We start from the raw sequence: 14,034 nt of genomic DNA, 5'->3' as shown, positions 1-14,034 counted from the left end.
CTCTGTTTGTTTGTTGTCCTTTTTCCTGCGCCTGTCCTGTCTGTTGTTGCCTCATCATCAGACAACCTCACTAAGGCTACCATGATAAACAAATTGTTTTGCCTTCGCCAGGAGCCTGCCGCCTACCCCCAATCCTTCGCCTTTGTTTCAGCGTTGTTATCGTTGCCGGCGCTGCTCGTTTTGTGCAGCTGTATAAACAAATTAGTTTTCAATTTTATCAAGTTGTCTCGCTGTGGTAAATTGTGGGCTGAAAGCTTTGAGGTTTTTACGGCAGATCACAGGCCACGATAGTTGAATTATTGCCACACCTATCGTTATTTCATTCTTTAAAAAAATCACATTATTTTACCAATTAACTACAATTAAAGTTTCGATATTTCATATTCCTCGCTACAATGTTTCCCATTATTAATTAATGATTAAAACATAAAAATACCGCGATATATAATTAAAGCCTTAAGCATGCTGTGTGCATGGTAAAGAAAATTTATAGAATATATAAAAAGAACAATAATTTAAAAAGTTTCTTAATCATTATGATTTATTTTTGGTTATTAGAGCTTATATAATGAAACTGTAGCAGTTTTGAAAAATGTAGTACCTAAATAAGTTGAACAACGTTGTATTAATTGTTTTCAGAACTCGTTATTCCAATTCTCCAACTCTTGGCCGCTGTAGCAGGTTCTATATTATTATTAGACATACTCTCTGTAATTTAAAAACCAACTGAAATTAGCCGAACTGGTCGGCACTCGGCGAATTATGCACACGTCATATAGCACAATCAAGCGTAACCGCCTCTTCGGCAGACAACCCTATATAGCCATATCCTGTATATCCTGTGCGATCTGCGATATCATTACACGCAATTGCCCTGCCACAAGGGTATTTGCCCTTGGCCTCTCCCCTCCTCTGCTGGCGAGGTACTTTCCATTTTTTGTTATTCGAATTCTAATTAAAAAACCCCAGTGCATTGTTGAGGTGAAGCCAAAGTAGGATCGAAATGCTTATCACACTGCTCACCCAGCAAATCTGGCCTGCATTCCAAGTCCATTCGCTGTATTGACATTGGGCATTAGGGAAACGCAGGGAAATCCCTTCGAGTGCATGCCTCGCCGCGTCCTGAATTGTGTAAATTTTAATCTCATTTGAAAAGTTCGTTCGAAAGTGCAAAAATTGACATCAGCACTGAGGATAGACATTTAGAAAGGGGTGTGTTGAGCGCCGAGTGTATTCTGCAAGGATTAAAACTTTTCAAACGTCCTGAAAAGTTATTCAATTATATTTTTAACGACCCATATGGGCTGAGACCATTTTTGATTGACGGAACTGAAATGCAGCCAAACATCGCCTGAGTTTCCTTAATCCTTAGTGGAACAAGTGCATTTTTAATCCGCCCACTTGTTCTCTTGAAAAAAATTTAAATGGTTTAAGGGATTCCAGAGAAAACTTGCTTATATTCATGGATTAGAAGCATGTATAATGAAAATGTATACTTGTATATATATTTATTACATATATATTCAATATATATAATATATATATTGTATTGAAATGAGCACGTGAACATTTTCGCACGATGATTGTAAAACAGATAACTACTAACACATACCATACATATGTACCAAGGCGATTTTTGGACTAAAATTACCTATTCATTATCCATCAATATCCAGGTTATACTTGTTTTTCTAGAAACTTAAGATATATTTAATAATACTGGTTTATATGAATTTAAATTAATTTATCACCTACCCAGGCTGTCAACTCCAATTTTTTCCGCCTATGAGCCATTTGAAGAACGAACACATCTCACATATGATGGGGATGTGCCCATCGTATATGTATAACACCGGATCTATAAGCTTGTTGGAAAGTTGGGCGAACATCTCAGGATTAAGTTTACTCTTTTTAGCTTTCGATATGAATGATATGTCTGGTCAAAGTACTAAAAGGACTAGAACTAGGAATTTCCGATGATAACCACGTACTTCATCTCTATAATCTACCCATTTAGAGACTTTTAAACTGGAACATAACACGAAAGAAGAAAAAATCCCTTTTGAAGTTCTGCTTCTCTAAATAATCAAGTAATTATAATAAAGGCCAGGGCAGCTGTATGTATTATTAAAGTCCGGAGTAGTTTGATCGTCTCTGGCGAATTCTTCAGATTGGCGATAAATCATAAAAATTCCGCATTCCTGGATAAATAATTCAGAATTACAGGTAATTTTAGAATTCGTATGCACACTTCTTCAGGTTTATTGTATAAACCTGGTGTAATCCGTAGAAGGTAGAACTCATCATCCAAAATGCTGATACAGTGTAAAATATACCTAAGATGATAGCGACTCACCTAATTAAGCTTAACAAATGAAATTATACTGTTAAAAAGTGTTTCGCTGGATTTTAGTTTAATTTCCAATAATATAAGAATGAGGTTTAAACTTTTTTTGTATTTTTTAAAAATTAAATGCCGTTTTTAAAGAACTCCTGCGAAAGTACATTTCTTTAGTTCAATTTCCAATAATATAAGAATGAGGTTTAAACTTTTTTTGTATTTATAAAAATTAAATTACGTTTTTAAAGAACTCTTGCGTCGTTATCTTTTTTTACCAAGTAATCTATGAACCTAGTCAGATTGCGCATTAGGTTTCCATCAAATCTTTACTACTTGCAGTTCTGCATATTCACAGGCCTGTGCTGCGCCATTGGACTCCGCCATTGCTCCGCACAAGGACATCAGCTCGGAAAAGTGCCACTTGTGCACAGTTTTCATTCCCAATTGTCTGCCCATTATTTGCGAGGATTGGGATGTAGTTATGGCGACAACGGCCTGCGGTCTTTCAATCCGCATCTCCTCAGGCAGCTGGGCGAGTGTCTCGAGCGGCAGCTTCCGCTGGGCCAAGAGACTAGCGAACTGGATGGAGTGCTGGCATAGGATGTGGCCCAGGCCACGTCGTCTGAACTCCGGCACAGTGGCCATGTATTCCACATCTCCCGTGCTGTCCACCTGGCAGTGCTCGTTGACATCAAAGCTCGCATCGATAGCATCCCAAAGTTCCATATACTTAATCATGTTTGGACTCCTGATCTGGTCGCAAATGTCGTAGTATAAAGTTTTTCTCTTTGTATTCTGGTTTGGGTGCACTAATGAAATATAAACGATTAAAGCCAAATATACAATAGGTACCTACAAATATTATATTAGCGATTGCAGCCACAATTCTGCCACTTTCCACGTGTCGTATAGCGAATGATATTCCTCGGGATATGATGTGTCTTATAAGATTACGTAGCTCGGCAATGGCCAACGGGGAGTCTTTCAGTTTAGCGATCACACAGCCGAACTCATAATTGATCGAAATGTTCACAAGCAACTGAGATCATTACAATATTATATATAAGCGTAAAGATTTAACCCTAAACAGATGCATACCTCTTCAACTTCATCATAAAGCGGTGGAGTCACACGCAGGACCTCAAACTCCCCATCGAAAATTTCGATGCAGTCCTTCATCGCCTTAATTAATTTCTATAAATCTATATTCGCTTAACTTTTTAGCCCGATTAAGGTTTAATTTATTCGGACTGCTAATATGATCTAGTACAACGAACAGTTTGCTGTTTAATATACGTATATCTGAATACCATATATAAATCCCCCTATTAATGCGTAAAATTGCCATTTCCTTAGCGTCAAAAACATTCGTAACGAAGTTTTAGAAGATACAACGTATCAAAAAGCTACGATTGCAACAGTTGAAGAACAGCATTGATTACCAATTTCAACTGTCAGTTTACTAAAAGAACAAACATTCGTTTAAAAATAATGAAGCACAAGCAATAATATAAGTAATTGCAGGGCATTGCAAATTGCATTGAGATAAAAACCTTTTCAGAAAACTTTCTGCTACATAAAGAACAACATTTCACGCTTAAACTTTAATTGTTAATTTCAAAACAAATGTTACAAATAACTATCTTCACTTGGTTTCCCGCCAAAATATTCAAACTTAACTGAAATTTTGAGTGTGACCGCATACCGATAGCAACTACTATCGATAAGAAGCAAATCATATCAAACGAGACATTACGTACGGGATGTCCACCACACAACAAAGAAAACAGCTCACAACTCTCGTGTGGCGTCGGTGGTGTAATGGTTAGCATAGTTGCCTTCCAAGCAGTTGACCCGGGTTCGATTCCCGGCCGACGCACATCTAAACTTTTTACAAAAATTTACTTTTATATTTTAAAATTTATAGATGACATGTTCGCAAAACTTGTGAATTGGATTGATTCGCTCGTCAAATCTCTTCCCGTTGTACTCAAATTCCGAATAAGAAACGGTGTTGATCACTTTAAAGTCTGTGGCTTTTCCAACTTTTTGAGAGAAACTAGAGGTCCAGAGTGCGGTGACGGCAGCTGGGCGTTTGGATCTTAGTTTTTCATCGATATCCTCCAGGCCCTTTCCTTCGGCCAGCTCCTTGGTCAGTTCAATTGTGAACTGGGACAACGATCGACCCAATCCCAATCGCTCGTGGCTCGGTAAAGTGGCCAGAAACATCAGTTCACAGAAGCACACCATGTTGAACATGGCACACACATCAATTCTTTCATCCACTTCGATCATAAAGTCCATTAGACGCCTCGCCTGAGGACTTTTAACTTCCTCGTTCCGGAATTTCAAAAAGAAGTGATCCTCGCCAGGTGGTGGTGCATACTGTGTTTTCGATCCATTAGGATTAATATTGTTTAAATAAAAATCGAATTTTACCTGAATTTTATTAAACGACACGGACACCACACGACCAGTATCCGCCTCTTTGACCAACAATGAGACACCATCCAGAGCGGTTTTTCTGCACAATTCTCGCAAATCCAAACGAGCTTGGCGGTTTTCCGGCAAATTAATTTCACAGGCAACACACACCGATTCATTAAGAAAGAATGAGCCGTCGAGAACCTGTAACATTCACAATTTTAAAAACAACTAAAAAAATAATTACGCAAAAACTTTCAAGAGCCACGGAACTAGATTTTATGTCGGTTTTACTATTTTATTTTTGTGAAAATATATTAAATGTTCGCTTGTTTTCCCTGCTTAAATCTTAAGTTAGCTTAGCTTGTTTCTCATTTCACAAAATAAAAAAACTAAGATGCTGTAAAAAAATAAAAAAATGCAAAAAGCGAACTGCGTCGGCCGGGAATCGAACCCGGGTCAACTGCTTGGAAGGCAACTATGCTAACCATTACACCACCGACGCCACGTTGGAGCAGACGCACAAAATTAGTTTTGTGCTTGCGATGAATTAACGATGATCAAATTTGCACTATACGAGCAATACAAATAGTTTGAACTTTAAGCTTAGTTCTTGATCGTCTTAATCCCAGAAATAACTTTTTTATGACTGATAGGCAAGATTATAGGAGTCCCATGGAATCGTACTCACATCTAGCGCCTCTTCCAGGTCGGAGTGAGTGACACTGCGCACCTCAAATTTGCCTGCAAGGTAAATACAGAATACAGAAATTTAAATGGTGGATACATATTTTTGTATTCAAGATACTCACCGTCGTGCAGCGTTCCCCAGAGTCTTCCGTTTTCCATCCGCATTCTCAATGCCTTATCGGTCAGCCAGCTAGCCGCAAAGTATAGAAGCAGCCGCGTCCAGTGGTGGTCTCTAACTGAGCGATACAGGTTTACGACTAGGCAACATGTATTTCCAATGGAAGCTTTAAAAACCTAGCACATAGGCATAGGCATCTAATCTAATCGCATGGGCACGCGAGTTTTTGGATGATACCGTCAACGAAGCGAACTTAATAGAGCACTTTAAAATAATCTGAGATATGCAACGCCCATTTAGTCTTAGTTGTACAATCGTAACATTGCAATTGCACGCTCTATGCTTGATAAACAAATAAAAGATCTTGTTTACAAATTTGTTTATTTGCACACAACCCTTTTACCTGTAAATTCGCTTGTATAAATAGTTATCGGTAATCTTATTTCATTCTGTATACAAAAACTCTTCAAATTTTAACTCGGGCTTCATATGGGCTTTGGCTTCTTTAATTTTTTTTCGAGCATCTGATACACTTTTATGCCTGCGATTTTTGTAAACTCGGAACGCCAGTCTGATTTCAGCGATGTAGTCATCTCTAAAATATCCTTCCTGCTTTTGAGCTTCTGCAATTTAATAAATTTGAATTTGGAAAAGATGTGATTTATGTATGTTCTCTAAAGATGTTACCAAACAAAGCATTATTGAAATTTCCAAACTTCTTCAGAGGTATTTTATTGTGGATGCCATCAAAATTGAAGTCAACCAAAAAGTCTATGGCGAGTATAAGATGAAATTGTTTTTTGAGGCCTCCAGGACGAGGTGAACCGCCGGGTTTCAAAATATTTCGCATGATTTCGATCTAGGTAATAGAAAACTCTTAATAAGGAATGCTCAAACTGAATGTTTATATTTACATAAATCGATGATTTAATGGGATCATTCATTTCCTCCTCCATCGTCTCTATTTGTTCCAAGTTCTTTAGTGGGAATAGTTGAGGTGACCAGCCTCCCGGTTCAGGAATCATGCTACTGATAGCAAGTATCTGAGGTCCTGGAGAATCAGTTGGCTGAGCCGTCGTCAGTTGGCTGGAAACAGGAATATTTTTAACAATACCAGAAAAGTTCAGAAAACTTATTCAAATTTACCGCAAAACCAATATCATTTTCTTTTGGTTATGAAGTACAAGATCCATTTTATCCCTCAACATCTTTATTTTTTCTTCGGTACTTGCCTTGAAGAACTCATTTTTAATCTCCTTGGAGGACAATGTTTTCAGATTTGATTCTTTCGCAATTGCAACTCGCTTCATTTTCCCTATGGTAACTTATGTGCAACTAGTTATCTCTTGAGTTAAAACTATTAGTTAAAACTACTTTGAGCTTTGGCGACAAATGATCAATATCGAGGCGAAGAACGTAATTGGAGTTTTAATCAATCCGTCCAATTCTGTCAAATTTCTGAATATAAATACGAGTAAATAAAGAGTTTGCTTATAAGTAAACAATTAGGACAATAAAAGCAGTGTGACCGTTTATTGAGCAGCATGTTAAGTCCAAGTTGCAAAAGCATGTAAGGGGTACTCCCTCCTTTTCGAAAATCTATTTTTAATTATAGAACTATATGTCAAACGATTAGAGAACTCAGCATAATTAACGTGCCTTTTAAAAGTAAAGAAAGCTTTAGAATATTATCAAGAATACCTCAAATGCCGTCCATATTTCCGCTATTTACAACACTGCCTGATCAGCTGCTTGTTTTTTTAATAATACATTGGATTTGTTATTGTTGCGAGTCAATCATAAAAGCTATCTAAAGGCAACACTCAAAAGTGCAATATAGTAGATAGAAACTTTGGGCTGTGATCAAAAGCCAATCCTGATGTGTTGCCCTGGCAACCGGGCGCAAACAAACGAAATCGGGAAATCTCGATAGTTCTCTTCGGCGCTTTAGTAAAATGTTTATCCTCGACCGAATACTGCCTTTTATTTTTAGCTATATAAGGCCCTTTATAAAGTGGTTCCTGCACGCCTTCACCAGGCTCTCGGAGCTCCAGAGGATTTGCTATGGAGCGAGAGCGGGAGCCAGTCGGACCAGCCAGGTGGAAAGGTCCCTTACATTGTCCAAAAGGCCACAGATACGACGACTTGTACTTGACCTTGATGAGGCGGCGCCATATGTGAGCGACGCGGAGCTGCTGGATTTCGGTTAGTCCAAGGAATAGTGTATTCTCTGTGGGCCAAGCACCACAATCATTACAAGTTTACACTAAGTTAAATATTATTAATCATTACATTACCCAATATTTTCAGCACCTCGAGCTGCTCGCATTGTGATGCAGGCGAAACGCATCAAGAACAATGTGCACCCAGACTTCGCCCGGCTCTTCGGCACATGCGTGACGAGTATCTGGGGCTACCGCAGACTGATGCATCAGGTGGAACAGCTGCGGGCGGAGAAATACGACTCGGATAACCTCGACCACGAGCAAAAGCTGTTGCGATTGTGGCAACTGCTGATGCCAGACACGCCCCTCACCGGTCGCGTGACCAAACAGTGGCAGGACATCGGCTTCCAGGGCGACGATCCGAAGACGGACTTTCGGGGAATGGGCATGCTTGGGCTGGAGAACCTGCTGTACTTTGCCACTGCCTATAACGACGCCGCCAAACATGTGCTGCTGCACTCTATGCATCCCACCCTGGGTTACACCTACGCCATTGTGGGCATTAACCTCACCTCCATGGCCTTCAATCTAGTGAAAACGGGCGCCGCCAAAACCCACTTCTACAATTTGGTGGTGCAGCACAGACAGGACTTTAGCACCGTGGAGGATTTCCACAAGTTGTACTGCTATCTGTTCTTTGAATTTGACCGCTTTTGGATGGAGAGCGACCCGCGAAACATTATGGACTTCCGCGAGATTTACCAGGCCTTTGAAATTACAAAACTAGAGGCCTTGCACAATGATAGCACTATTTTTAAGACCAATTTGGTTGTAGAATCCGTCTAAAAACACGAATAGGTCAATTAATGTGAAAATGAATTTGTATCTCGGTGTATTGGAATAATTTCTAACTCTGACGAAATGGGAATTGAATGAATCGGATCAGGCTTAGCCCATTTTTGTAAATACATGTTTAGAGTGCGGCTAAATAAAAAAATTATCTTTACACTTGTCATTTCTCAATTTAAATTATCAATTCATGTCGCTTCTAAATCACTTTGTAATAAAAAAAATCGAATCCTAAGATAAGTATCCAAATACGACATACCATTTTTAATTTTTGTATAAATGCAGATTTTATGCGTTTATTTGAGAGCCATATATAATGTATATTTGTATATGTATTCATATATATTTTAATGCAAGTATGTAAATCGTTAAACTAAGCCTGGAATGTCACATAATAATACTTTAAATTCAAGTCGGAGATTGCCCACTGAGACAGAATAAATAATAATTTAAATATCACGCAAAAGCATAAAAACTAAACGAAATAAAAACAGTAGAGATTGCACAAGAAAATATTTTGACGACTAAAGCCTATTTGGTAATGCCATAAGAATGCTCAAGTCAAATCCCGATGCTCAATAGAGCTTGCAAGCTAGTTTTTGGAGTATCCATATAGATAGTATTCGTTGGTCTAGCGATAGAACTTGACTTCCGCCTCGACACAGTCCTTGAGCAGTTCGTCCAGCTCGTCACTGGCGTGATCCTGCAGAGAGAAATAGTTATTTAGCTCGTCCACGCAGGAGAGCTCCAAGCTGCGCAAGTGCTCCAAGGCGGCCGGCTTGCGTTGCGAGTGTAGCTTGTGCAGCAACGTCAAGTCCGCATCCGCCTGCACTTGTGTTAGCGGCGAGATCCTCGGATTCGGGGCAAAAACGAACGGCTTGAACACAGACTCGGCGGCATTGGGCGTGCCGGTGAACCAATGGCACGAGATTCCCTTCACCGACAGCACCGACACGGTGGCTGCCCTCGAGCTGCTCGCATTACTGGCGGATCGCAGCGTCTCGAACATGTCGTGCTGGGTGTATGTTCCATCGCCAGCTGGCTTGGGACCACACCATTCCTCTGCCGGAGCCTGGGCCTCTGCATCGTGAGCAGCGGCAAAACTGGCTGCTTCTTCCAATCCCTCGCTTGACTTGTTCACCACAGTGGTCACAGCCAGTCCTCCGGAAGGCAAGCGCAAGAAGCTGGCCTCCAATTTCTCGGCGGCCCATACCTTGCCAGAGCAACTCACAAGCCAGGCAGCAGCTGCATCACAAGCGATGAAGTTCAGTTTGGAGTTGTCGTGACCGTGACTGGCCACCAAAGCTCCAATCCGGTCTACAGCATCGTCCACGTCTTTGGCCACAGCTAAAGTCAAGCTACAAAAAAATTATTACATGATTTATATTAATTATAAAAGTATTAGTTTCTCGACAACATTAAATTTCTGATTGATTCGTTTGTAATTAACATATGAATGTTAAAATAATAATACCTTCAAGCATTAATAAACTCTAAAGGACATAAGAGGATGTCATACTTTCCGCATTATATAGACTTCATATGCACATACATTTTTAGTGATTAAAGTTAATAATATTAAGTGCAAATAATTTGCTTTGCTGTGCATAGTTTGTTGATACGCAGATTTTGAAAGAGAACTTACCGCACTATATCCGTGCCCAGCAGGCTGTCGCTGTCCTTGGCCTCGTTTTCGCCTGCCGCCCAGGTGAGACCTAGGGCCACTCCGCGTTCATTGGCCCCGAAGTCCCCACCCCAGAGACCCGGCTGCGGTTTTTGCAATATGACACGCAACACATCGCCGCCCGTCTCGGCAGAAGCTCCACCGTCAGTCTGAAATGGGAGGTGTTTGGGTGGTGAGTCATTGATCGAGCTTCGTTTTCGGAGGAGTCTGTCTTTACCTTCCCCTCAAGCACTTCGGTGGCATCGTAGAAGCAAACCTCCGAGGCAACGTTGACGTTTTTCTCGTCCTCCGCATTGCGACCGATGATCAAAGTTCCTTCGGCACAGTTCTCGGGCAGAACAACAAAGCAGTCGCCGTTGGTCATTTTTAGCCGTGCTTTTCTCGCGGAGAAGTTTCTTCAGAAGTGCGCGAGGGAGTTGCAAAATTGATTTTTCCCACAGCTGTTTGAGGTTCAAACGTTATTCAACACTGACCGATATACGTCGTGGAAATGAACCGTGGCGATGAACCGTTGACTCGTCTGGCAACGTCGGACGTTTTTTATTTGTTTACTGTGGAGAAATCTAATATTCGGTATTTTAGTGTTCTATATATAAAATATTTCCTAATACATCTTCATTATTTAAATGACGAGCATTGTTGTAATCACGCCTTTAAAAGTGAGAATACTGTGATCCTTGTTTCGATCATGACCAATAAGAATGCGATTTACTTAATTTACAACCTTCATTGACAGGATTGAATAAAAGAAGAATGTTATAATGAACTTCCTTTGAATCTGGAAAAATGCAGACGAGTCGCATCCCATCTCTAAGCATTTTACCCGTCTCTAATAAAGTACCCATCGCTAGAAATTTGCCCATCCGTCTAGTAACCGAGGTTCTTCTTGTTTCGGCGTTAAAATGCTCAAAAACCCGTCTCCATAGAAGAAAAACGTAGAACGTCTCGGAATTGCAATCTTGTCGCGATATTCGGGCAATTGGAAAAACCGCGCAGCCAGCAAAATCGTTTCCACTAAGCTGCATTTGTATACAGAGCAGGTGGTGTTGTCTCCCTCTCGCGCCCGCACTGCTCGCTCCCGATGTGCGAGCGAAACAACAACAAACAAGTTACAAGGTGTGTGGAGTGGTGTGTGCTGCTGGTGTTGTTGTAGCTGTAGTTGTAAATACTCGCGCACACAGTGTTGTTGTTGCGCTGGTGGATGGTGTTGTTCAGCGCCTTTTTTGAGTGTTGATTATTTTACTTGCGTGCGTTTGCTACTCGTGGGCGGCTGTGAAGACTGTGAGACGCGGAAAAGCGCTAAGAAAAGCCACGAAAAGCTAGATAAACGCTAACCCACAGCTGCGGGCTGGAAACCGTTTATATCAAGTGCCAAATCGGGTAAAAAATTGAGAAAATCAATATTCTGTGAGGGTGCTAGCGGCCAATAAGAAACCTCTGCTTGAAAATAGCAAGAAAGTCGAAAGAATTTCAAGTTTTCGGTAGACCGCTCCCTGAAAAAAAGACATATTTTCTGTTTTTGTTGTGCGTTGCTTGACGACTTTGACCGCGCGCATTTTCCCCGCCGTGAAACTAGTTTCTTTTTGTTTGGTGGCACACCGTTGATGACGTTTTAAAGCCCTGCTGGCCAGTGAAATTAAAGCAATTGCCCATAAAAATCAATAAAATCAAGCCACGGGTGTATACACACAATTTGAAGGAAATTTAAGCAGTGCTTTAAGAGGCGAGTTGCGGAAACTGGGAGAAACTACCCTCCAGTCCCCAAAAACTCCCCCGAAGGATGTTTTAAATGGGGTATATACATGTACACACACCCACCCGCATTCCACCCCCCAAAAGCGCGCCCCTTTTCCGGCATTTCGTCAACATTAATGTAGCATCTCCCCGCGTGCGTGTGTATGTATCTGTTCTGCCTGACGACAGTGTGTGTTTGCTTGTGTCGAAAGTGCATTGCTCTTCATTACAAAAGCAACGTGCAGAGCGGCCTCGTTTCATGTGCCCAAGTGTGTGTGATTTACACCGTTAAGTTAGAGAACTCCAGCTAACCCGCTGTTGGCAACACGCTGGCTGCGTTTTTCTTTTTCGGCAGTTGGCAACACGCTGACCCAATAACGGTACAACTAGACCCGCACTCTCCTCCGCCACGATCTCTCGCACAGATGCGCATGCATGAATGAAACAGAAACAGCACCCGCATGCCGTTATTATTATTATAATAATTGATGTTGTTGTTGTGAAATCTCCGCGACCCACATATTTGCGTTCCCTCGCACAGTGGGACCAAATCAACATCCAATTGGATTCGGAGCAGGGCTGCATTTTCCTGTTTTATTTTTGGTAGCCCATTTAAATCAGGTTCAATGAACCAGCAGCCCACGGAATGCCGCATAAGAGAGTGTTTGTGTGTGCGTTGCCCGTTTTGTGAAAGTTAAAAATATTTGTTGCTCGTATTGCTGTGCTAAAACCCCCCCCTATCAATATGTTTCCGGCTGTCTTTATTTAAATGGTTCGACATAATTAGCATGTATTATTAAGCAGCGGCAAAATTACCTTGACATTGAGAGATTATTTGTGTGTGCGGGTAAATGTTCTGCGAACAGAGCTCCATGTGCCATCTCGCTCGCTCTCGCAGCGAAGGCCGAGTTGTAAATACAAGTGCACAATTAAGTAATATTTTATAGGGCTACTGCTTTTGTTGATGTTATTGTGGAATAACCGAGTGCGAATGACCTTGCCAATAGACACCTGCCTCGATAGCAGCATATTATCGATAACGAGAAAGGCCGAAACCTCTATATCAAGATCGGTGACTTCGAGCGGGGTAGAGTGGATAGAAAATGTTTTATATAGACTTCACGTTCTTTAATAATTAGAAAAATTTAAAGAACTTGCTTTTTTTTTTTTTGATAAGGAAAGTTGAACAAATTAATTTCTTATTAATTGTACTGCTAATTGCATACAAATTTGCTAAAAAGTCTTTGTTTTCATTAGAGGTACAATACAACTCAAATTCAGAAGATTCGTAAGCTAAGCACTTATATTATTTAAGTGCATCTTACTTAAATATGTCCGTTTAACTTCAATATTTTAAGGAATATGAAATATATAAACCATCATCGCTCATACCCTTAAAAAATATTAATCAGACCCAAAAACACAATTATCTTTTTACTTAAGGAGAATTCTTATATTACTTCTTTTAATAATTGCAGCTCCAACAAAATTCCGTCTTCATTCAATGCGAAACTGGAGCTAGACTCCAGCAAAGACGACACCATTCACTCCACAAGCTTGAACAAGAAGCTGGTCAAGATTAAAAAGTTCAAGTTGGACGATATGAAGGAGATGGTGGGCGGCTGTTGCGTTTGTTCAGACGAGCGGGGGTGGCCGGAGAATCCGCTCGTCTACTGTGACGGCCAGAACTGTACTGTGGCAGTGCACCAGGCGTGCTATGGCATTGTGACGGTTCCCACTGGACCCTGGTACTGTCGCAAGTGCGAGTCCCAGGAGCGAACCTCTCGCGTTCGATGCGAACTGTGTCCCTCGCGGGATGGCGCCCTTAAGAAGACGGATAATAGCGGGTGGGCCCACGTTGTTTGCGCCCTGTACATCCCAGAGGTGCGATTTGGGAATGTGACCACCATGGAGCCCATCATATTGTCATTAATACCGCAGGAGCGGTACTCAAAGAGTAAGCTATACTTAAATGTTTTATGCTAAAAAATATTGCTTATTAGAAAACTATAGCCTTAGCTAATTGGAA

The 14,034-nt window shown here is 40.9% G+C and overlaps 5 protein-coding genes and 2 non-coding genes across 13 annotated transcripts in view; 3 read left to right on the top strand and 4 right to left on the bottom strand.

The window, feature by feature from the left end:
• Positions 1-1,709: 1,709 nt before the first annotated feature.
• On the bottom strand, positions 1,710-3,612 carry LOC117143798. The gene is made up of 3 exons (XM_033308641.1): positions 3,440-3,612; positions 3,198-3,380; positions 1,710-3,136 (listed from the first exon to the last, which is right to left on the bottom strand). Exons 1-3 carry the CDS (start codon positions 3,518-3,520, stop codon positions 2,660-2,662), a joined length of 741 nt encoding a protein of 246 aa, XP_033164532.1. The 5' UTR covers positions 3,521-3,612; the 3' UTR covers positions 1,710-2,659.
• Positions 3,613-4,148: 536 nt separating this feature from the next.
• Trnag-ucc lies at positions 4,149-4,220 on the top strand. The gene has a single exon. It is a non-coding gene; the product is annotated as a tRNA-Gly (tRNA).
• An 18-nt stretch (positions 4,221-4,238) lies between these two features.
• LOC117145025 lies at positions 4,239-7,090 on the bottom strand. Of its 2 annotated transcripts, XM_033310526.1 has the most exons (7): positions 6,720-7,090; positions 6,488-6,659; positions 6,261-6,432; positions 5,578-6,196; positions 5,457-5,509; positions 4,781-4,969; positions 4,239-4,726 (listed from the first exon to the last, which is right to left on the bottom strand). In XM_033310526.1, exons 4-7 carry the CDS (start codon positions 5,618-5,620, stop codon positions 4,256-4,258), a joined length of 756 nt encoding a protein of 251 aa, XP_033166417.1. In that variant the 5' UTR covers positions 5,621-6,196; positions 6,261-6,432; positions 6,488-6,659; positions 6,720-7,090; the 3' UTR covers positions 4,239-4,255. The 2 variants fall into 2 exon arrangements, with proteins under 2 accessions (XP_033166417.1, XP_033166418.1); XM_033310527.1 differs by lacking the exons at positions 4,239-4,726; positions 4,781-4,969; positions 5,457-5,509 and having other exon boundaries at positions 5,938-6,196; positions 6,806-7,090.
• Positions 5,199-5,270, bottom strand: Trnag-ucc. The gene has a single exon. It is a non-coding gene; the product is annotated as a tRNA-Gly (tRNA).
• Positions 7,091-7,327: 237 nt separating the features above from the next.
• On the top strand, positions 7,328-8,870 carry LOC117142385 (ELMO domain-containing protein 2). Its single transcript, XM_033306327.1, has 2 exons — positions 7,328-7,778; positions 7,884-8,870. The coding sequence occupies exons 1-2, from the start codon at positions 7,529-7,531 to the stop codon at positions 8,582-8,584; spliced, it is 951 nt and encodes a 316-aa protein (XP_033162218.1). The 5' UTR covers positions 7,328-7,528; the 3' UTR covers positions 8,585-8,870.
• On the bottom strand, positions 8,870-10,748 carry LOC117142384 (secernin-3). Its single transcript, XM_033306326.1, has 3 exons — positions 10,489-10,748; positions 10,233-10,420; positions 8,870-9,945 (listed from the first exon to the last, which is right to left on the bottom strand). The coding sequence occupies exons 1-3, from the start codon at positions 10,633-10,635 to the stop codon at positions 9,219-9,221; spliced, it is 1,062 nt and encodes a 353-aa protein (XP_033162217.1). The 5' UTR covers positions 10,636-10,748; the 3' UTR covers positions 8,870-9,218.
• Positions 10,749-11,102: 354 nt separating this feature from the next.
• The window catches only part of LOC117142380 (protein AF-10-like), a 28,395-nt gene continuing 25,463 nt past the window's right edge, over positions 11,103-14,034 (top strand). For 3 of the 6 annotated variants that reach the window (XM_033306314.1, XM_033306316.1, XM_033306315.1), the window contains exons 1-2: positions 11,105-11,387; positions 13,484-13,962. In XM_033306314.1, coding sequence (XP_033162205.1) covers positions 11,353-11,387; positions 13,484-13,962 — 514 coding nt within the window. In that variant the 5' untranslated portion in view covers positions 11,105-11,352. Of the gene's footprint in view, positions 11,388-11,493; positions 11,652-13,483; positions 13,963-14,034 lie in introns of those variants that run through there. The other 3 variants (XM_033306311.1, XM_033306312.1, XM_033306313.1) reach the window with 3 other exon arrangements.

Source organism: Drosophila mauritiana, chromosome 3R, assembly GCF_004382145.1.
Source record: "Drosophila mauritiana strain mau12 chromosome 3R, ASM438214v1, whole genome shotgun sequence".
Lineage (NCBI taxonomy): Eukaryota > Metazoa > Arthropoda > Insecta > Diptera > Drosophilidae > Drosophila > Drosophila mauritiana.
Note: the sequence above shows the minus strand (reverse complement) of the source record. Positions and strands in the feature narration are given on the sequence as shown.

Bases quoted from the DNA above. Each gene is read 5' to 3' on its own strand.
- LOC117143798 (XM_033308641.1), bottom strand. From the start codon at position 3,520: ATGAAGGACTGCATCGAAATTTTCGATGGGGAGTTTGAGGTCCTGCGT. The intron at 3,381-3,439 runs GTATGCATCTGT...TAATGATCTCAG, and splicing joins TTTATGATGAAGTTGAAGAG to TTGCTTGTGAACATTTCGAT. The intron at 3,137-3,197 runs GTAGGTACCTAT...CACCCAAACCAG, and splicing joins CAATCGCTAATATAATATTT to AATACAAAGAGAAAAACTTT.
- LOC117145025 (XM_033310526.1), bottom strand. From the start codon at position 5,620: ATGCGGATGGAAAACGGAAGACTCTGGGGAACGCTGCACGACG. The intron at 4,970-5,456 runs GTGAGTACGATT...TGAATGTTACAG, and splicing joins ACCTGGAAGAGGCGCTAGAT to GTTCTCGACGGCTCATTCTT. The intron at 4,727-4,780 runs GTAAAATTCGAT...TCGAAAACACAG, and splicing joins TGTCGTTTAATAAAATTCAG to TATGCACCACCACCTGGCGA.
- LOC117142385 (XM_033306327.1), top strand. From the start codon at position 7,529: ATGTTTATCCTCGACCGAATACTGCCTTTTATTTTTAGCTATATAAGG. The intron at 7,779-7,883 runs GTTAGTCCAAGG...CAATATTTTCAG, and splicing joins CGCGGAGCTGCTGGATTTCG to CACCTCGAGCTGCTCGCATT.
- LOC117142384 (XM_033306326.1), bottom strand. From the start codon at position 10,635: ATGACCAACGGCGACTGCTTTGTTGTTCTGCCCGAGAACTGTGCCGAA. The intron at 10,421-10,488 runs GTAAAGACAGAC...CTCCCATTTCAG, and splicing joins CCGAAGTGCTTGAGGGGAAG to ACTGACGGTGGAGCTTCTGC. The intron at 9,946-10,232 runs GTAAGTTCTCTT...ATTTTTTTGTAG, and splicing joins CTGGGCACGGATATAGTGCG to CTTGACTTTAGCTGTGGCCA.